This window comes from Stomoxys calcitrans, chromosome 2 (genome assembly GCF_963082655.1).
Source record: "Stomoxys calcitrans chromosome 2, idStoCalc2.1, whole genome shotgun sequence".
Taxonomy (NCBI): Eukaryota; Metazoa; Arthropoda; class Insecta; order Diptera; family Muscidae; genus Stomoxys; species Stomoxys calcitrans.
Genome location: NC_081553.1, coordinates 2862256 through 2886247, shown reverse-complemented (window position 1 = coordinate 2886247; position 23992 = coordinate 2862256). Strand labels below are relative to the sequence as shown.

Here is a 23992-nt window from a genome sequence, read left to right as displayed (position 1 = left end):
AATCAGAACTGAGTACCCAACCGAGTGGCTCCACTCCCGAAGCCGGCAACTACTAGCCGAAGCGCCTTACTGGCTGACACTAATTAACACCCTGCTCCTAAAAGCTTATAACACCATCGTGAATTGTAATAACTGAAGTATATTATCAATAAAACATAGATTGCGTACCCCGAAAGGAAGGTTTGTGGGTCCTTAAAGGTAAACCCTGGACGACTGCTGTGGTGGAATTCAGTAAAGTGTTTTAACGAAAATCGTTTAGTTAAAAAGCGATAACAGAAAAAAAACGAAATTTGTATTCAGTAGCCACTTTTACGATAATGGACATCGTCAAAATCAGCTGTTTTCGCTAACAAATAGAAATCCGTAACTAAACAACTGACAATTATTTCATGTTTATTTTGACGAAATTAATAAATATTTATATTTACGAAGGCTTTAGAGTATTTTTTTCTAAAACATTTAGTGTATACAATCAATTAATAAGCGTGGTTGCGTTTGTTTTTTACTATGAAAAAATATCCGCAAAAGTTTTATACGAATAAATTGGTATTGAAAGCACTTTTCCTAAATCATTGTGTACATTTTATTTAGATTTGTGATGTTTTTAAATTAATAAAAGAGTATTTACAGGCTATGAGAAGAATTATTTATTGTTTTTACGATTTCTTCTTTTGGTTTTTCGTTCTTTTGGTTAGAGTTGCCAGAGAGCAAAAATAGATAACGATATCTGTTAACGAGAAATTAGAGAATAACAAAATCGTTAGTGTAAAAGATTTTTTTGTCGACATATTTAACTAAACGATGTCCGTTATAAGTTACAGAATTGTGGTACTAGTCTACCTCCACCATGTTACAATTATTTCAATTACGATGCTGATTGAAATTTTTGTAATTTTCAGTTAAAAAATTGATAGATTAGATTTAAATTACAAATATAATCGTAGACCCTAACATGTATGTTTTATTTATCGTCCTATCAAGTCAACAAGTCCTTCCACCTAGCGGCTCAACATTTTGCCAACTGCTTTCTATGTTCATAAGATAAAACCATACAAACAGTCTTTTCAAATGCTTTTAGCCTTTGTTATTATTATTTAAGGACCACGTTACAGATTACGGCAAATTTATATGAATACATTCCTTGACATCCGCAAATTTTTGAAAACCTAGCGTGGGGTTTTGTTTCCTAGGAGGGCTCATGGACCTTTGCTCCAAAAATGGACCACAAATTGGTGTTACAGGTGTTTAACATATGGTGTGTGGGCCGGTTTAGCAAAATATATTAAATTAATGTTTTAATTGATCCATTTAAAAATTAATTGGATTATTTAAAAATATTTCAATCATTTTTAATTGGATCACTTTAAAATTTATTGAAAATTTCCACAACGTTCATTCAATGTTTAATTCGGACAGTTAAAAACTTAGGCTATGTACTCTGTTTTGAACAAAATAACATAATTTTTTTAATCTTGCTTTTGAGTAGTAAGTGTTTTTACACATATTTTCTTTTTTTTGACAGTTGTTCATGTGACAATTTGACAGTTGTTCAAGTGAAAAGAAGAACAGAGTCAATGAACAGAGCCCATGAAGATTCCACTAAGGAACAGGGGCAAACTTGTCACATATCAATGATTGCAGTCCGATTCAAGTTTAAGCTCAATGATAAGGGGCCTCCTTTTTATTGCCGAGTCCTAACGGCGTGCCGCAGTGCGACACCTCTTTGGAGAGAAGTTTTACATGGCATAGTACCTCACAAATGTTGCCAACATTAGGAGGGGAAAACCACCGCCGTTTTTTTTTGTATTTTCTGATGGTCTCGCCAGGATTCGAACCCAGGCTCTACGGTGGCCTCAACCCATGGTATCATCCCTTAATGGGAAATTTCAAAAATTTTCATTATGTTATTTTGTTGGAATCAACAAAACTTGTGCAAATCATCCTGATGACAAGATTTCAGCCACATGATGGAATGTAAAATGCAGCACATTAATACAGTTTTAAACTCTTTCATTTATTGGAGTAATAAACATAATAACAGAATAAACATTTTTTTTAACGAAAAGTATGTGTGCTTACGTAATGTATTCTTTTGTAACTTAGGAAGTGAAAAAGTTCAGCTTTTAATTAATTATTGAATATTTAAAATAATTTGTGTATTACGAGTCACCTTAAAAGACTCCATTCAGATGTGCGTCAAGTTTATATGTATTTTCAATTGATGCGCATCTAAAAAGTTAGGATCGAAGGTAATTTTTTCAAAATATGTTTATTTTGTGCATATAAACAAATGCACATACATTCATGTTTACGTATTTATTTTGTATTGAAGAATTCAAATCCTAGTTTTTGACCTTAATTTATTTTTAAAGTATAGATGGATGAGTTCAAACAAAAAGAACATTAATTGACACTCGAACACACATACACACACACATAAAATAAATGCAATGGGGTTGTGAACACTGACCGTTGTGTGCATATTGGTAACTACAAACAAGACATTGATATTCACCAGCCTAGAAATTGGCGACTTTACTATCTAAGATGAACTAAAGAAAGCAATTTGAAAAGTATGCTGTAAGTTGTTGTTGCTGTTGTGGGGTTTTTAAGTTATTGTCAAACACATTATTGGGTTGAACAGATTTGTTTTTTTTTTTTTGTAAAGTTTGCTAAGCTCTTTTCAAATTCTTTTGTTTTTTGGAAGCCGCTGCAGTATCCTCTTGCTGTGCTGTAGGGCTTTACAATCCCTTATTGAACCATACTTCGGTTAGAGCAGGATTCTTCTTCTTAATTTCCTCCTTAACTTCAGGTTCTAAACTCTCAACCTAAAAAATAAAAACAAAAACAAAATTTTATCATATTTTTTTAAAATTGAAATGGAATGGCTTACATTAATGGCTGCCCTTTGACTGAAGAATGCACAACCCATGGGAGTGGCAAAGATTAGGACAAATCCACAGAACAGGGTTTGGATGGGAGCACTAGCCTTGGGGAAACGTTTTAAGAAACCACCCTTCTCCAATTTGTTGATCAGCAATGGTGTGAGTACTGGAAAAAAGCAAAAATTTTGTCTCTTTATGCTTGGTTATGTACATATGTAACTTGTTATGTCTTTTTTATTCCATATTTTTTTTTTCCAACATTATTGTTCCGGTTAGCAAAAACAAGGTTATTGAAATTGAAGCTAAAAGAAAACTATTTCAATAAACTTGTATATATAGGCGGTAAGTTCGAACGGGTTGATATTTCGACAGCTCATATGACGCTCGAGAGTTCAACAAATTGTCTAATAAATTTCACATCTATAGGCTCAAGAAGTCAAATCGCAAGTTCGCTTTATGAATTATTTGCCTGTTAGGAGCTGTAAGAGTAATCTCCATTTCATCTAAATCGAAAGAAATTTAAGGAATCAGGTATCGGCCGTCTAAACTGTAATTTTGGTGGATCTTGCAGAGCATAACTACACTTCACGCACCAGATTTTACCCAATCATTGAAAAATTGTGGCTTATATGGGCTTACAAAGTCAAATCGGGTGGTTGGTTTAAAAGGTGGGGTGTTGAAGGTCATATGAAAGTCGAGACTCACGAGAAACCCAATGAAACTGAAAATGACAGCTGCGTATTTGTGAAGGGAATGTTAAAAGAAAAAATAAAATACATAAGTAAATGTGAGTCTCAGTTGATGTTTATAATCATCCCTGAATTTATACTTTCCATATTCTTTTTACCTTAAATTTAGAAGCAAAAGGCCATGCCAGTCATGTACACATTAGTAGAGCAATAACAAAAAATGCGAGCGGGAATGTATACCAATGGACGGATCAGGTCGCTTCTTTACAGTAATATTCCACGAATTAAAATCATCGGAGATTTTCTTTGCAAAATGCAAAAGGAAAGCCAGAGATAGCTATGGGACGCGTTTCGTCTTTGGTTAGAAGTCTTCAACCATATTAGGTGTGATGGCTTCAAGGGCCGTGCGATGGTATGTTGTATTTGAATCGTTTTAATTGCGAAAACGCCTCTATGATACAATTACCACATTAACCACGCTCGAAAACCCTGCCTGTTAGCTGTACTTTTTCCTATTGTATGTATTTTTGTGTTATGACAGACTTTTCTCTGTGACTATTACACTATTTCCGTGGTACACATGATTCTGTGCATCTTTGCTGATTTAGCTGACCGAAATGACCGGAACAGCTGTAATGTCTGCTTTCCCATTTTTAGCAGACGAAAACTGCTGTTCTATCAAACACTTTTGCTGCGTTGAGCAACCAATTTGGTTGGGTGTACGTTTTGTCGCTTCTTACTCTCCGTTTCTGCGAGGTATTTTGTCTTTTAACACAACAACGACAATACATCTTTTGTTTTCAGTAAGGTACAGGATTCACTAATAGAAGGTTAGGTCACATGCAAAAACACAAAGTGGATAGGCCCCATAAACATCATTAAGGATGTCAAATCTGACGATTGAAAATGTCATCATATAGGAGAAAACGTAAACAAAGAATGAATGTAAAAAGAGAACAAGTTGACATCCTCAATGCCAAGTACTGCCAAATATTAAAAAAAAGTATATCGGCTGATCGCTTGGCTTAACCTTATTCAGTGAATCCTGAGTAAGGTAGAACAACAATAGGGCAAAGGTATTTTAAACAGGGAAATGTTGCATCATATATATCTGATGGTTATGACGCATGTGCGCTGTGTATTTTTCACAATAGCGTGACCCTTTTTACTATGCCATAAACATAGCGCACATGAGCCTGTGCTCAAAACTCTTGTAGAAACAGAGTGTGCAATTAACAACAAAAGGATAACATGAGTGTGTGGGTGTGTGACTGGAACCTTTTTTCTCATTTTCTTTCCAAAACTCTTCTCTTTCATTTTATTTCTTCTAACAAACCCATCATAAATTACGCAGCAGTCATTTTTAGTAAAAAACAGACTTTTCAGCAGTAGACCTGCTGTTCTGAAAATGCAAAACTACTGTTGTAGTAGCAGAATTACTGATGTAATAGCAGCAAAATTAACTACTAACAGTCAGCAGACTGTTTAGCAGAATTTTTTTCTATGATTGGAGGTGCTAAACTTAAAATGACAAGATTGATATCTGGAATAACCAGAATAGTAGTGGTGGTTAAAAAAAATTAATATCCCGTTTGTCGATGTCAAAAAACAAGCCAAGACGAATGAAAGTCACTCACTTTATTCCAGATTTGTGTTTTGTTCCTCATAGGTTCAAGAAATCTCTTAGGTCACACGAAATTTTGACTTAGAGATTGATAACAAGCTGAAGCACATCATCAATACAATTTTTACTTTATATTCGACATGAGAAAGGTTTAAGAAAACTGAATTGAAGTAATGTTTAAATAAATATATATATGCTTGTACATATGTACATTAGGCTTGTTCGATTTTTTTAATCGCATATCAAAAACGATGAACTACATACAATTCAAAGATGTTTGGACTTTTGACCAAAATCGGTTTAGATTAAGATATAGCTCCCATATATATATTTCTTCCGATATGGCCCTTTAAGGCTCTAGTACCCATAATTTTGGTCCGATCTGCACAAAATTTGGCATAGGACTTTTTTTTTAATGTTCCAACATGTGTGCAAATATTTATCAAAATCGGTTAAATTTTAGATATAGCTCCCACATATATATCTTTAATCCGATATGGCCTTTTAAGGCTCTAGTAGCCATAATTTTGATACGATCTTTACAAAATTTAGCACATGACGTTTTATTTGATGTTCCAAAATGTGTGCATAATGTTTTCAAAATCAGTTCAGTTTCAGATATAGCTCCCATATATATAGCCATCATTTTGGTCCGATATTTACACTTTTGCACAAGACGTTTTTTTTATGTTCCAACAAGTGTGCATAATTTCGGTTCAGTTTTAGATATATCATGCATTTATGTCTTTCATTCGATTTGGCCTTTTAAGGCTCTAGTAGCCAAAATATTGGTCCGATCTTTACAAAAGAACTTTGCACAAGACGTTCTTTTTTATGTTCCAACATGTGTGCAAAAATTTACCAAAATCGGTTCAATTTTAAATATAGCTTCTATATATTATTATCTTTTATCCGATATCAAATTTTTAGGCTTTTGTAGCCATAATTTTGGTCCCATCTTTGTTGTGCAAAGGCAAAAAGATATGTATAGGAGCTATATGTAAATCTCAACCGATTTTGATAAAATTATGGACACATGTTGGAACATTAAATAGAATGTCTTGTGCAAAATTGTGTAAAGATCGCATCAAAATTATGGCTACTGGAGCCTTAAAAGGCCATACCGGATGATATATATATATATATATATATATATATATATATATATATATATATATATATATATATATATATATATATATATATATATATATATATATATATATATATATATATATATATATATATATATATATATATATATATATATATATATATATATATATGGGAGCTAAATCTTAATCTGAACCGATCTTGTTCAAAATCAATAACGTTTGTCCTTGGACCAAAAAAGTGACTTCTGCAAAATTTTACGATAATCGGACTACAAATACGACCTATACCTTGATTAAAAGAAAATTGAATATCAAAAGAAATTTTTTTTTTTTTTTTTGATGTCGAGAGGCCCGTATTAGGATTTTATTTTAGATACATGGTTTAGTTTACGTTTTTGCTGTACGATTTTTAATTTTTTTTCATCCATACAATTAACCCGGCCTAATGTACATATTATAAAAATAATTTCGTCGTTAAAATAAACCCGCCTAACACGAAGAGTATAAGTGTGTAGATGCAAAAGAAAACTATGACTTACCCATGCCTGGTGTTGCCATTGCTATTCTACTGGCGACAACAGCAGTAATGCCCACCGCTGCAGCCTTCTTTGATATGCCCATTTCGTTATTTTGTTCATCCAAAAGAGTGACACCATTCTTCAATTCTCTAAAGTAATACAAGGAAATTTAAAGTCTTATGTGGGATTATTAAAAGTAGTGTCTACTTACTGCAAACGCATCATAGGGACATTGATGCAATTGGCGGCAGCCACAGCGGCGAGGGGTACCAAACGGCCAATTAAAGGATTTAAATTCTGAAATTTGTATGTATATGATGTAAAGCGTTATTTTTGAATAAACTAAGCTACAATTTTTCTTCTTACCTTAACTATTCTATTAAGGGATAAAGCTGTTGTCAGAGCACCACCAGTAGCCAAAATATATGACGTCACCAATTGCCTGAAAGCAAACGAAAGGGATATTGAAAATATCACAAAATCCAATTTTAAATAAGACACGACCCACCATCATATAATTGGGGGAATATAATGAAGTCATTTCATAGGAATACCTCGAAAAATATATTTTTGATTCTGTAACGTATACATATATACTTATCTTGTGCCGGGTATGTTATAGTTTTGTGCTATATGATGCAAATCACTATTAATCGGCACTAATTATCTGTTATCCATGATATCGGAAACTATCCAGTACAACTTTGCATTGAAATTCTATCCAGAAAATTGTCTTGCCTGGATAGGACTAAAAGCAACCACTGCAACTAATAACCGATTGGCCAATCCCATGGCAGCCGGTTGTATGTACCGGATTGACCCGATGGATTCCTTCAACGGCAAGGGCTGCCGCCTCAGTGTGCAAAGCACTTCTACAACAACAACAACCGCTTGATCGTGATTGGCACTATATAGTACTTAAATAAAACACAGCATATAGTGCATCTAGGATAATAAGTGGCGATTAATAGTGACATGTACTATATAGTTCTAAACTATAACTGCCGGTCGAGCCCACAGGATGCGTGTAGTTTAATGCTCCATACGGAGTAGCTGTAACTGCAGTCGCGGACAATTTGCGATATTGAGTGGAGAGGCCGAGCGGCACCGGATCTTGCTTTAATACTGAGCGAATTATTGGCGCCTTTCAATAGCCAATGAAGATCGGTCGTATAGACCTGAGCGAGGTAGTTCAACTACAGGAGCTCGACGAGGATTGCTACCTCCACATGCAAATATGTGGTATGATACCTTATGATATCTTTAAAAATCCAGTACAACTTTGCTATTGTAAAAAGTAAAAGCGTGCCAAGTTCGGCCGGGCCGAATTTAATATACCCTCCACCAGATCGGTTTAAATGACAGCTATATCAGGTTATGCATCGATGCATCACCCGTATTTGGCACATTTGTTTGAAATCATAATAAAACAACTCATTCAAAATTTCACCCAAACCGGATGAGAATTGCGTTCTCTAGTGGCTCAAGAAGTCAATATTCAAGATCGGTTTATATGGCAGCACGACACGGAACACGTCGTGCAAAATTTCAGTCAAATCGGATAGGAATTGTGTCATCTAGAGGCCGAAGAAGTCAAGACCCCAGATCGGTTAATATGACAGCTATATCAGGTTATAAACCGATTACAACCATACTCAGCACAGTTGGTGAAAATCATAAAAAAACCTCATGCAAAATTTCAGCCAAATCGGATAAAAATTGCGCCCTGTAGTGGCTCAAGAAGTCAAGATACAAGATCGGTTTATATGGCAGCTATATCAAAATATGGACCGATATGGTCCATTTACAATCCCAACCGACCTACACCTATAATAAGTATTTGTGCAAAATTTCAAGCGGCTAGCTTTACTCCTTCGAAAGTTAGCGTGCTGTCGACAGACAGACGGACGGACATGGCTATATCGACATAAAATGTCATGACGACCAAGAATATATATACTTTATGGGTTCTGAGACGAATATTTCGAGGAGTTACAAACAGAATGACGAAATAAGTATTCCCCCATCCTTTGGTTGAGGGTATAGTGTGCGCTGTCTTGACATGACCTTCTGTCGAAATTACAATAGTTGTCGAACGAACGAACTTTGAACTTTTTGTAAATGTAGCTCGTTAGGGATTGCAAATTTTCTAAATCGCTTTATATTTGAATATATATCTGACATACTATTTTTTTTCACCTGTTATTGCCCAACTGAGATGCTAACCCATCAACAACAATGAAAAGTATTTTTCCAAAATTTGAAGCTGAGAGTTTTATCACTCAGTTAGTAGAAAATTGGCGTACTTGCTGCAGACAGATTAATGACACGATATTCAGAGGCGATATAGTGACGTGACGTCCAAGTCCCAATTACAACATTTTACATACGGTATGACAAAGGTCGCATATCCCTTAACTTGTGGTCGAATGTTTTCATTACGAGTATCGATATTGAATAAAACTTACTCTTTAGAGATGGGTGTTGAACCCGAACGATTTGTATAGTTTACAACAGCGTTGAATGTTTGATTCACCCATTGCCAGAAAACCACAGCCGGTGTTGTTTTGTAGAAAGAAAGCATGCCTAAATGGAAAAAAAATAACAAACAAACAAAGCGCATGAAAAGAAATGAAAATAATTTTATTTAGGTCCTCATATTGGTGTAGTACATATATGTGTATGTAATACATATAATGTATATATGTATGTATGTATGTACGAAACAATAACACAAGTATTAAATTACTTAATAGTTCACAAAGACATAGGACACCCCACCAACAACGCTGTGACGCTGTGAGAAAGACAATTTGAAAATACCCTAAAAATGAACAAGCATTGCGATCTGACATACGATTGGATCGTTCATTGAACCTTGGAGTGAACTTGAAAATTTGCTGTCATTAATTGAAAATAACGGAAGTGTAGAATTTGATTGTTTTCGTTTAAGAAATATGTATGTGTGAGCTGCAACGTGTGTACTCCATTTTTCGGGGGCTCGTCTATTGTTTAATTGAAATTTATAAGTTTGGTTAAAATACATGATAACCGATGAGATATATAAATCAGTTACAAAATTGCAGTTTAGAAGGATATAATTTAAAGTTTGTGTGGAAGGAAACAAATGATGGTTTGGAATTTGTTTTTGTAACTCTGAAGCCAGGCGAAACCTGTGAAGCGTTGTACATAGAGACATTTTTTTCGGACAATTAGCAAATTGATGCTCACTAATGGGATAGATATGAACGATATGGCTGCGGAAAAATTGTGCCGTTGTAGTGCTTTGGTTTAGCAACGAACGGCGTTTAAGATTATTGGGGCATAAATAAAGTAACCCACGAATGCCAGCCATACCTGTAGTAAGTGGCGGGAAATACGCAAGTAACCCTTCTGCGTATGAGGTTCGCTGGCAAATGCAGACTAGACCAAGCTGCGAATCATTTGAGCAAAATGAAATTTCTCTCGTAAAGGGTTTCGTATGATAAAAACTAAATTTTATATACATACATTTGAACTAATATAGATGATAAAAGGAACCACCATCTTAAGCACTGGCAGAAATCTGGCCACTGCTAAACATGCAGAGGTCTATGGAAACAATATGACTCACACGACTAAGAAATTTATCACAGGACACTGGCCTTATCCTATAACGATTTTGGATATAAGCTGGAGAAATGGCCTGGAAATAGGCTGGAACCAGTAAACTCTGTCCTTACGAGGCTCTAATGGCCTCAGGGAAGACTAATTTAGTCAATGGACTCTAATCATACCTAGCGGACTTCATCTTAAGACCCAAGGCGTTTCCTAACGTATCCTATTCTATTAAGAAATCCTTTAACTTATTTGAAATAATCTGTTTTTGTGCTACTTTTATTTTGTTTCATTTTATCGTTGAATTTCTTGACCATCTCAAACCAATTTTTCTTCTATTTGTTATAGAAAGCAAAATAAACCCCTTTTTAATCCGCGATTTCGAAGCTGACCAAAGCTTCATCTTCATTTAGCTTAGCCCAAAAAAATACTACATTCTTCCACCTACTCACTAACTAAAGAGCTTCGAAATCGCGGGTAACAAAGGGTTTTATTTTGCTTTCTATTCTAAATAGAAGCAAAATCAAAGCCAATTGGTTTCAGCTGGACAAATAAATCCAACGATATTTTAAATATTTTTAATTTTTAACATCGATTACAGTCAATTCTCGAACAGTGTTCATATTTGAATGAATTAAATGATTGTTTTTCTTATTTATCTCAATACTCACATCCTGTTATCAATGTATTCATGGGCACTTGGGCAGACATGCGACCGATAATTAAGGACTTTTCCCCCGTTTCGGGATGGAAGGCGGAGTCATACAGGTATTTGGCTCTCCATAAATCTTCGACATCTTTCACATCTGGCACAGGTTTGCCAGCTCTGTAATCGGTAACAATACGTTTAGCACGTTCCAGCTCATCACTTGAGGCCAACAAATTGAGGGGATTTGTCAGAAGGAAAAAATGTTTGGCACGATTCACATAAGTGCTCTGTTCATATTTGGGCTGATCGATATCGATTTTGGCTATGTCTGACATTTCGATTTAGACTCTTGCTGCCTGTTGCTAGAACTGAAGTTTAGCCTGCAAAAGATAAATAGTTTATATACTAAAATTAGAAATTAAAATCAAAATGGGGATCCCCAAGTTTACTTGGGTTTAATTTATTGCAGGTCAATCTTATGTTGATATAAATGGTATTGAAGCGTTTTTATAAAAGTAAACCAATTTAAAAATATTCATCCAATTTTTTTCAACAAATTGTAAACTACATCACGTAACTTTGTACAAGGTTTTATAACTTTGTGTATCCATTTGTTATGCCAAGAAAGAAGAGGAAACTGGGTCTATTTGGAGTAAACCGATCAGTTGATTCTGCTCTTCCGTATACCATCAATGGCCTTTTCTAAGCAAGCTACATACGTGTTATGTATTTGTACGCATTTGTTGTCCGACTCTCGCCAAATATTGCAAATATCACATTTTTGACCGAAGAAGAAAGGCAAATTGATTCCAGATTTTCATAAAAATTAGCATGAGATGGTTTATGTGTTATCTGAATATGTGTGTAAAATTATATCAAAAAATGGTCGCACTCAGATATATCGTAGCTCCCACATAGACTGTTATGAGATATGATGTGTAAAAATCGTTCAGAATCAAAGCGAATTTACCATTTGAAGCCATTTTGTTTCCAAAAGATACCAAATAAACAGGTGTATGCCTTGGAAGGTATTGTCGGTATATGGAGACAAAGTCCATCACAAACAATAGCCGGCTCCTCCTGACTATTGTATCATGTTACTTCTAACTTTTTGTTATAGTATCTAAATTTGGAAAGAAAATATTCCAAAACAATGTTTGGGATTTGATTCAAAACAACCGGGTTCGTCGTTTACATTGTTGTTCTACCGCAAACGCTAAAAATGCAGTTTTATCTTATCTTTTTCCGAAGATTTTATGACGTATACTTAACAAGCACTAAATTTTTTGTAACACTCATACGTTACGTATGCCTTGTTTGCTTTTTTTGTTTGAAGTGATACTCATTTGAAAATTCTTTAATGAGATGCATGTAGCACCTTTCCTTTTATTAAATTAATTTATTTCTCAATGTGAAACTAATTTTGAACAAAATTAGAACATTTTCAGAGAAACATAGAAAAGGTGCAAATTTGTTACGCATAAGATTGGCGATATACTAATCATCAATATATATGAAATGAAGTGTATTTGAAAGATGAGTACACATCTGTTATAAGAATATGGTCCAAGGTGCCTATGGGGCCTCTTCAACCCATAAAACCCCCAAAACGGGCATGAATGACCAACGAAACAAAATTGGTATAAAATGAAAAATCTTTGAGAGTTGACTACGACTCTGATATACACATGTGGGACAGAGTCTGGGACCGGCCCAACCACCTAGTGCGCTTCAATAAGACGTGTAGTTCGATCGGGATAATATGGGAATCAAACAAAAGTTCTATGACAGTAGAGTTCAAATCTAATGTTGATATAATGATTGAAATATCTGGGTCACGTCCTGCCGTTCAGCCGTACATGTAGATCTCGACATTAAAGGACTCAGATAAATTGTCTTTTGTGTCTTAGCGTCGCTCCTGCCAATAAAAACAACACCAAACTGCCATGTAGGACGACCGAGAATATATTGTATTTAAATGAAGGAACGTGTCGGAGGGCAATTGCTCTCCCCCATCCTACCCAAAAAAGGAATTAAAAATAAAAAAAGAACGCCGATCAGGATAGAATAGGACAGCAATAAAAGGAGAGTACACTCTTTACCCTCAAATTGGGATAGACACTTGCGGACACTTGCGGCGGAGGACCTGCGGATCATTAAAATGTGGTATCCCAAGTGGTAGCTTTGAAATATGATTTTGAATGTAGATAACCAATACAAAAAAAAATAATTAGTGTAGATCTGAAAGAGACCTGTAGTCCTGAATATCTTGATGGCCACTTTCAAAATGCTTGACATTATGGGGCTCAAACAAAATCGTGCTCTAGCACTATGCTGATATTATTTCAGGGTCCTCCCCCTAAACTCCCCTCAAACCGGCCATGTTTGCCTACTATGGCAATACAGTGCTCAAATAATAGGTTTTTGATAGTAGAAAACGAATTTGATATCCAATTTTGAGGCCAAGCGATACAGATTGACATTTAACTGTCAATCTGTATCGCGATTTCTGGTCTGCTGAAGCTTCTTCTGCGGATTTTGTCAAATGGATCAATGGTGCTCTACATACCAATTAAAAAAGTGTAGGTTGCAAAGGACACATCTGAATTTGCACAGAGGTCTAAAAGACTACACTCTTCGAAAAAAGTTTGCTGAAAATAGGAAGCACTGTCTGCTGAATGTTAGTAGTTAATTTTGCTGCTATTATAGCAGTAGTTCTGCTATTACAGCAGACGTTGTGCATTTTCAAAGCAGCAGGCTGGCTGCTGAAAAGTCTGTTGTTTGCTGAAAATGACTGCTGCTTAACTATGAAGGGGATGTTAGAAAAAAAAATACAAATGTTAATATATGTCTCATTGGATATTTATAATCTCCACAAAATGTGTAATTTTCATAATTTTTTTCTTTAAATTTAGAAACCAAAGGTCATGAACACATTAGTAGAGCAATAACAAAAAATGCGAGTGAGCTCAGCCACACTTCGAAATGCATACCAATGGATTGATCAGGAAGCGTGTATACAGTAATATTCCACAAATTAAAAGCATCTCTTCCAACAAAATTTCAAAAAGAAAAAAATCTAAAAAAATGCTTAAAATAATCAAAACAAGTAACAGGCGAACATAAACAAGTAATAACGTCTTAAGTTCCCACCATCAGGGATATAATAGTCATCCTACTTTGTTTTAAGTCTACTACTATAACCATAGTTATATCTAAATAGGCGCTGGTCTCGATCATATTTTATTCAGGTCCCGAGAATTTCTATACAATTAACAGTTTCAGCGAAATCAGGCAAGAAATCCGCTTTTTATGGGATTAAGACACAAAATAAGTTCGGTCTATATGACAGCTATATCTGTATAGTCCGATCCGGTTCATATTTGGGTCGGATATCGGGAGGCATCAGATAACTCATTATTTCAACGAAATCGGATAATAAATGCAACTTTTATAGGCTTCAAACCCTTAATCGGCATATCGGTCTATATGACAGCTATATCTTAATATCGTTAATATTCAGATTGATTTTCGGGGGCTTAACACAACTCACTGTTTCCTATTTCAGCGAAATCGGGTAAAAAATGTAGCTTATTATGGGCCTTAGACCCTTAATAGGTCTATATGGCAGCTATATCTAAATATAATCCGATCTGAACCAAATTTAGGTCGGATGACAAATAAAGCTTTTATGGGCTTCAGACCCTTTATCGGGAGATCAGTCTATATGGCAGCTATATCTAAATACAGTTCGATGTGAACCATATTTTTGTCGGATGTTAAGAGGCCTGAAACTACTCCCTGTTTCAAATTTCATCGAAATTGGGTAATAAATAAAGCTTTAATGGGCTTCAGACCCTTTATCGGGCTATATGCCAGCTGTACCTAAATAAAATGCTATCTGAACCATATTTGCGTCGGTTGTTGGGAGGCCTAAAACTACTCACTGCTTCAATTATTACCCGAAATCGGATAATAAATAAATCTTTAATGGACTTCAGACGCTTTACCAGCAGATCGGTAACACAAATTTCAACGAAATCGGGTAATAAATAAAGCTATTATGGGCCTGTATCGGCAGATCAGTCTATATGCTCCGTTCTGAACTATAGTCCGATCTGAACTATATTTGGGTCAGATGTCGGGAGCCCCAAAAATTCAGCGAAATCGGGTAAAGATTAAAGCATTTATGGGCTTCAGATCCATTATCGGCAGATCGGTCTATATAGCAGCTACATCCAATATGGTCCGCTTTGGTCCGTTCGGGAACTTAAGCAGCGTGTATCAAAAAGACGTATCTGTGCCATATTTAAGCTCAATATCTCAATTCTTGAAGGCCGTAGAGTGATTACAACAGACGGACGGACAGACACACGAACATCGTTAAATCGTCGTAAGAATCGTAAGAATTTTATGACGATCCGAAATAAATATACTTTGTAGGGTCGGAAATTGATATTTCGATGTATTGCAAACGCAATGACTAAATGAATATACCCCCTATCCTATGGTGGTGGGTATTAAAATAGCATAAACAATTTTTTTCAACAGATTTTTATACTTAAAACAGCAGATTTTGTTTGCTGATTTAGCTAACCGAAATGTTTTATAATACAGCAGCCCTATGTTTGGTAAAACGGCAGTAATGTCTGTTTTCCCATTTTCTGCAAACAAAAACTGCTGTTTTAGCAAACTTTTTTGCTGTTTTGAATAAGAAATTTTGTTGCATGTACTTACTCCATAAGCACAATTAATCAATTCTTTTCCAAGCATAACATTTTCAAGCGAAAAAACTTCAAGACCCTCGTCGATTTTTTTTTAAAGACGAATTTTTTCTAAAGACTAAATTTGTTTTAATTTTTTTCTAAAGATGAAATTTTAATAAAATTTCTTCTAAGACTAAATTTTAGTGAAAAATTCTCTAAAAACAAACCTTTTCCCAGTTTTGTGCCTACCTCGAAATGTTTTTTTTTAAAGCCAAAATTTCACTATGATTCGCCGAAACTATCATTATCCCAAATTTGGTGCGGAATGTTTTATTACGCATGTGTAATACATGGTTATAGACCCTCGCAAAAATGTTCCCCCAATTTGGGTTTTTATTCCTCTAGACGCTTTAAAAGATATAAAATTGGACCTGTAGGCTAAAATGGTGCAAAAGTCCATCAAGCTGAGACAAAATTTCTTTTTGCTATAGAATACCATGAAAAGAATGGCTTTAAACAAAATGGTCTATAGCCGAACAGTATCTAGCAATGGAATCTCAATAATAAAATGATAATTTTTTTAGGTGTACACCAATAATAGAGACTTATCCGCTTATGTTTACATATTCCATAGGCCAATATTTATGGATGCGTTATCAGTTGATGGTTCATACTTTGTACGAGTATGTGACCGCACCGAGTCTATAGGGAAAATTATGACAATGTTACGTTCAATGTTCCATATTCTCATGCTCACGCTGCGTCTCTTTCGACTCCTATCTTAATTGGTGGCACAATTATGTGACGCTGCGTCGACAATTTATTTTTTATTTCAATTTTAGTTTTTTTACACAAGAAATAAAAAGCTTCTGCATGTGTACATATACAACGGTATGTAGCAACAAGTAAGTACACCTTTTCCATGTTGGCGACACGCGAGTGTTTTTCAAGCAGTAACGTCGATAAAACTGCAATAGTTTGTAGTAAAACTTGTATTATTATTATTTGCCAAAAAATTTCTCTTAAATAAAGAGAATGTTAATATTTTTATTAATGTCATAAATAAATTTGTAGAAAGTCGGTAAAGTTCTACGCTTATATATTAATCTTAAATTATTTGAGATATTTTAAAATCGCAGTTAAGTATTGCTCAAGAAAACCAAGCAATACCAGGGATATATCTCTCACATCAAAGAGGGCTGTTCGATAATGACATCATTTCGTAGATAAGTTGTACATGGCTTAAGAACTCACACTCACACTGAAAATTTGTTCATGATGAACCTAGGAGATCAGCTTCTAGAGGGACAGTCAGACCCATGAATATTAAATGTTTACGAGGAACAATACGTGTACAGTAAAATTAATATTTCGACGCGTTGCAATCGAAATGTAGTTTTTCTTTGGGAAACGGTGTTCATTAGAAAAGAACAATGCATGCGATAAAAAAGCTATTAACAATTGGAATTTTGAAATGTGTTAATAATAAACTGCTAAATACTCGATAATTTCAAGTTTTGCCATATATCATGTTTCAACTCAAGGTATTAGGGTCCCAATTTAATTATTGCGTTTTTTAGAGTTGCTATACCCACCACCGAAGGATGGGGGTATATTCATTTTGTCATTCCGTTTGCAACACATCGAAATATCCGTTTCCGTCCCTATAAAGTATATATGTTCTTGATCAGCGAACAAATCTAAGACGATCTAGCCATGTCTGTCCGTTTGTCTGTTGAATTCACTTCTGAAACTTAACACAGACTCTTTTTGTGTCCATAAGCAGGTCAAGTTCCAAGATGGGCTATATCGGACTATAGCCCACATTTAGATCGATTAGACGATTTAGGGTCTTAGGTCTATAAAAGCCATATTTATTATCCTCTTTTGCTGAAATTTGGGACAGTAAGTTGCGTTAGGCCACTCGACATCCATCTTCAATTTGGGTCAGATCGATTCAGATTTGGATATAGCTGCCGTATACAATAGATAGATCTCTCGATTTAAGGTCTTGGGCCCATAAAAGTCACATTTATTGTCCGATTTCGTAGAAATTTGAAACAGTGAGTTATGTTAGGCCCTTAAACATTCTTCTTTAATTTGGCTCAGATCGGTCCAGATTTGGATATAGCTGCCATATAGACCGATCTCACGATATATCACTGTACCAAATATAATTTGATACAGTGAGTTGTGTTATGCTCTTCGACATCTTGCTGCAATTTGGGCCAGATCGGTTCAGGTTTGGGTATAGCTGCTAAATAGACCGATCTCACGATTTAAAATCTTGGCCCCATAAAAAGCACATTTACAATCTGATTTCGCTCAAATTTGACACAGTGACAGTTATCGACATCCGTCTCGTATATGGTTCAGATCGGTCTATATTTGGATATGGCTACTAAAAAGAGCAATATTTTGTTCTGTAAAATTGAACAATGACTTGTACTTATTAGACCACTCCACATCAATGTCGAATTTGGTCCAAATCGGACCCTATTTTAATAAAGCTGCTATGGGGGCATAAAATTATGCATTTTTCACCGGATTCTGACGAAAGGTGGTTTATATATATACCTGAGGTGGTGGGTATCCAAAGTTCCGTCCGGCCGAACTTGACGACTTTTTAATTGTTTTATTACTTAAGCTGATATCTTAGACCTTTATGTTACCAAGAATTGGTTGCTATGCTATTTTGCTTGTTTACATTAAAATTAGGGCGCTTTTAGTAGACGTTTCTGTTTTATGCAGTTCTCAATTAACAGTTATAATTGTTTATAAATGTTTTGTTCATGAAAATAGCAATGTGGTAAAGAGTTAAAGCTTCATACCTTATACTTGTATTCAACCCATGTATATTACGTGCTACGTTTATTTAATTTGAATCATTTATTTATTTATTTTAAATTTTAATAAGCAATTAGCATTCAGCTATTTAAATATTAAAATTTCATACAAAAAATAATTTTTATCTTTTTGTTACAATGTGGGGTGTTGTTTGTTCAAAATGAATCAAGGAAATTGTGCAAAAAAAAAAAATAAAAATATATATTTTTTTTGTCTTCGTCTAAAACTAATAACAACGAACAACTGCACTACGGAAAATGGGACAGGTCCCAAACCTGTCACGGGATAGATCCTTTGGTGATAGGTACCGGCCCCAGTTCTCGCTCCCTTACATGGAAAAAACCCATCACTTTTATAAGGGCTTGTAGCTCGAGGTGACGAATTGCCACCATTCTAACATCGTTGGATAGGTCCTGGGACAGTTCGAAAAGGATGAGTATACTGTGCAAGTATTTTTAAGGCAGATAACATTAGTTAGCAAATATATCTAACGGATAAGCAATTTCGAACAATAATTAAGCTACTTCTTAAAAAATAATTAACAATCATAAGTTATGGCAATTTAAAATGTTCATTCCTGTGACAGGTAACTAGTTCTCCAGTATAGGACCGGTCAAGGCGTATTTATCAAATGGCCGCATCTACCCAGTTGAGAGAATTTGATGTGTCAATTCATTTTTGAATTCGCTGTACAAAAATATAAACTTCAAAACTAATATTTTATAAATTGTGTTTGCTGTTAGTATAGTTTTTAAACTTAGGTTATGTAATGGCACGCGTCTAACAAACTCATTCACTATCAGCTTCAATCAGGGAACTTAGGTCTATTGTGTCGCCACGAGAGATTCAAAAAGCGCAGAAGAACACTGATAAAATTTACGTCAGTACAATGCCAGATATTAGAATGAAGAAGATTAGGAGCCAATATGCCAGGCAGTCTGGAGAAGTTCCCTCCAAAATGCCATTATAACCTATAGTAGTCAAGAATAGCGAAAGATCTATTGCATGAAGATAATTTAGACAGGAAACTAGGTGTTTGTGTAGCCATAAACCAGCACCTACTGTCGCAATTTCAGGGTAGTCCCATAATGGGTGCCCAACTGTCTATGACTTCTCCTCATCCCCACGAAGCAAGCTTAAGTCCGCCATGTGCCCTGCGCAAGGTCAAAGTCCTGACATTGCAATGGCTTTTTGGGCTTTTAGTAGTGAGAGCGACAGCTCCATCATATCTAGGAGAGGTCCCCTGAACATACCAAATTACCTAGTATTGGTGACTAGTGCTATATGCACTCTGAACGGACACGCACCATTATGACAATGTCATCCTCGTTTTTCTTGCTTGACACTCAAAAAATAAACTTCTTTCTTTTTACACTGATTGGTCGAAGCAAATTTGCTGAATATTTTAAAAGTGAGGGCGAATCGAATTTTCTTCGCCCTGTTTACAAATTTTAACATATCAAGTTCCTAACAAAGATGCTTTGTTGTAGCAATTCGCCGATGCGGCCACCTTATTAAATACGCCTTGAGACCGGTATATTTGGGGCAATTAACTACACATTTCCCGTAGGGTGAAATACTTCTGATGGATAGAATTTTCAGTCATATTTTATGCAACCTAAGGTAAATAGAAAATCTACTGAAAATGGAACAGTGGTAATGTTTTCTAAAACAGCACACATTTTGTTCTGCTTTGAGATGTAGAAAAGCTCAACAAAGGTCATAAAATCAACAAAAAATATTTTTATCGATTTTAAATACCAGCAGACATGATATAGTAGGTTATGTTAGGTTGAAAAGAGGGTGCGGATATTAATCTGCCCCATGCCACTATGGGCTTACACCTAAGCCAGTAATCGGCTTATTGTGCGCACTAAATACTAACAGCCGCATTTACAAAAAGTTATGGAGGGTTTTAGAACCTTTTTTTAGGAATTTGCACTAAAAACCGTATTCGCAAACCTTTAATAGCCTATTAAGGCTTTAAAAAATTTTTTCTCAATGAGCATTGTTGTTGGCGCTGACCTTCTTTAACCAAATATTAACTTCACTTATTGTAATTTCTGCATACACTCGCAAATTAATAAATAATATTATTTAATAAAATATTTCGAAAAAAAATCTTTTGAAAAAATAAACAGAACTTTTGCGAGACTTAGGAAAATGATCTCCTAATGATATGCGGATAAATATAATTTATACTACTTTATTAATTAAAACCAATTTTATAAAAAGTTAAGAAAAAGAATTTCTTTATTCTTTATTCTTTTATGAGCGGACGGGTGTATATTTTTGAAACACGGCCATGAAAATCCCAATTAGTCGAAAGCAAAAATAAACATTTTTAAGTGGTGTCTCCCATTTTTTTTTGTACGGTGTAAATCAGTTGAATGCAAATCTATTGGAATATATTGAATTCATTAAAAATTCGTTTAGTGAGTTAAAGTCGTTACATAAGTCAATAGGAGTTGTTCTAAAGTTACGCTGGTTATAATTAATTGCAATTTGAGAAGTTCCGATGGCTATTTGTAAATTTTTTTTGATTTTGTTATAAAACAGCCGGACACACTTTTAGTGATGCAAACTAAATAAAAAATCCAACATTCGACCCACCGGTTTATAAAAAAAAGAAAGATTTTATGTTTAAAATTTCATGCTTATTATTTCCCAGTTGCTTGTGATGAGAACAAATTCATTTGTTTTTTGTGAATTGCATTTTTTTTATAATTCTTAAACAAATTAGTTTAATAACCAATTGTCACAAACCCGAAGCAAAAGCAATTTTCTTCGGCACTAACACTAAAACGGCATAGGGTTACCAAAGCAAAGTAAAGAATCGCACTTTACGAAATTCTGTAGTAGGTTTATTGTACAATAATCGTTTAATAACTGTTACTGTGCACTTTAATGATTCATTCACAAAAGTAACCTTGGAAAAGAAAATCGAAGTTAAGAATTCTGTGCTTCTTACAAAATCCCTAATTGTTTTCCATGCCACGCCTCTAGGTGGGTTCATGCCTGGAATTGGGTTCGGTGCTTAGATGCCTAAGTGCCGTTGTCTGTTAGCCGCGAAAACCGGGCAATGACATAGGGAATGGTTTAAACTCTCATTTTCCTCCTCACTTTTTTAAATTTTAAACATTTATGCCCCCTTCAAAATTACCTCAAAATGTTCCTTATTTCACCACCTTTCTATCATATAAAGAACATTTTGGGACTGCCATATTTGTATGAGATCAAATTAATTTAATCAGCTCAGCTCATCTTAACTTTCGCAATGTTTGTGCGATTGTAATCAAATCGACACTTGTTTATCGATTATAACATGGTTATGATTAACTTCATTGAAATCGGTGCAGATTTGGATATAGCTCCCGTTTATAAGTTCGTCCGATTTGGACTAATACCGCAATAATTTGATCATTTGCTTAACGATTCTCACGAAATTTGTCACGAAGGATTCTCCTATGACTGCTGACAATACTGCTGAATTTCATAGAAATCGTTTCAGATTTAGATCAAGGTTACTTGTATATGGGAGTTACAGTTCTCTAAGTGATCGGTTTTTTATATGCTCACTTGATCATCTATTCGTGTCTGTCAGTCCGTTGAATCTGCTTGAAATTGAATGAAATGAAACCCCAATAAAAAATGATTCTTTCATCTGGGCTCTTAAGAAGCCTTAACTTGCATCGGTTTGAGCATATATGTCCTTTTAAAACCGATCCCCTGATTTGATATTTTGTGCCCCAGAAGAAAAAGCCCAAATTCATTCCCAATTTACCTGAAATTGTGTATGATTTCCAGCGCCCAGACTTCAGTTAGATATACCAATGCCTATCAATACCCCGCTTTAACATCTTGCATCTCTACAAGAGTGAGCGAGTGATAGGACATTACAATGTCTCAGTGCCATTGTCTTGCATCTTAAGCTTCTGAATGCTTGTTTGAGTGCAATGAACCTATAGACTTTTTTAACATCAAGGACAACATTTTTGCGTACTAGTGTGCTATTCAATAACAAGTAGATTGCATAAATACTCCTCCAAAAATATCATCGTCTACAATAGTTTTGTAGCTAAATATAAAATATGTTTTAGTTTTTATTCACATATTTTCAGAGACAACATTCGCAAATTGTGTTAATAAACGAATTCAAATTATGTATGTATGATTTTTGGGGTGTTTACACTCGAGTATTATTTTTTCAAGTTTTGCGTATTGTGTCAATTGAAATGCATTGAATCAAAGAGCCTAGAGGGAAAAGCAAATTAAAGTTTCTCCAAAGGAGCAAAGGGTAAAGTAAAGCTTAAACTATTTGGTTGGCAAAATGAAAAATGTTTAAGAAAAATAAAAAACTAAGGCTATACGATTCGGGAATCGGCCAAAGAATCTTATTCCGCAGGTATTAGGCTATAATTTGCATAAAGATAATTGGCATAGTGGGGTTAGGACCCTTAATCGGGAGATAGGTCTATATGGCTGCTATACCTAAGTATAGTCGGATATAGAACATATTTGAGTTTGGTGTCGGGAGACTTAAAACAACTCACTAAGGTCCGATCTGAACCATATTCGGGTTGGATGGCGGGTGGCTTAAAACGACACACTGTTTCTAATTTTATTCTTCTTTGGAATTACATTGAGACCCATACACTCATAGAAAAAAGTTTGATGAAAATAGCAAACACTGTCTGCTGAATATTAGTAGTATATGTTGCTGCTATTGTAGCAGTAGTTCTGCTTACAGCATTAGTTCTGCAATTTCAGAGCAGCAGGCTTACTGCTAAAAAAGTCTGTTGTTTGCTGAAAATGACTGCAGCTTATTAATGATGGGGAAGTTAGAAGAAAATACAAATAAAATATAAATGTTAATGTGACTCACTGGATGTTTATAATCTCAGTGGATGTTTATAATCACCACGGAATTTATACCTTTCATAAGCTTTGAATTTAGATACAAAAGGCCACTCCAGTAATGTACACATTAGTAGAGTATTAACAAAAAATAGGACCGAGATCAGCCACATTTCGAAATGTATACCAATGAATGGGTCAGGTAGCGTCTTTTTAGTAATATTCCACAAATCTCCTCCAATAAAATTTCTAAAGTTATCAAAACAAGTAACAGGCAACAGGTACAACAGGTACTTGAAACAGCAGATTTAGCTGACCGAAATGTTTGCTAATACAGCAGACCTCAGTGTGTTGGTCCGCACATTATTAAAAGCCCCCTCAATGAGAATGCATAACGCCAATGTGTACGTCTTGACATCGAAGCTTTCTTATATTTTATGCACAACTCCGTGGAGGACAGTCTCCACCGAATTTCCGTTGACAAAGGCATGCTATTTTTATTTGA

At 35.0% G+C, this 23992-nt stretch overlaps 1 protein-coding gene across 1 annotated transcript in view; it reads right to left on the bottom strand.

The window, feature by feature from the left end:
• Positions 1-1993: 1993 nt before the first annotated feature.
• The window catches only part of LOC106084364 (sideroflexin-1-3), a 30865-nt gene continuing 8866 nt past the window's right edge, over positions 1994-23992 (bottom strand). Inside the window, exons 2-8 of the mRNA XM_013247987.2 lie at positions 11100-11457; positions 9300-9417; positions 7198-7273; positions 7043-7128; positions 6853-6980; positions 2894-3051; positions 1994-2828 (exon numbers count right to left, since the gene is read on the bottom strand). Of these exons, the coding sequence (XP_013103441.1) occupies positions 2742-2828; positions 2894-3051; positions 6853-6980; positions 7043-7128; positions 7198-7273; positions 9300-9417; positions 11100-11412 (966 nt within the window). The 5' untranslated portion in view covers positions 11413-11457 and the 3' untranslated portion in view covers positions 1994-2741. The remainder of the gene's footprint in view (positions 2829-2893; positions 3052-6852; positions 6981-7042; positions 7129-7197; positions 7274-9299; positions 9418-11099; positions 11458-23992) is intronic.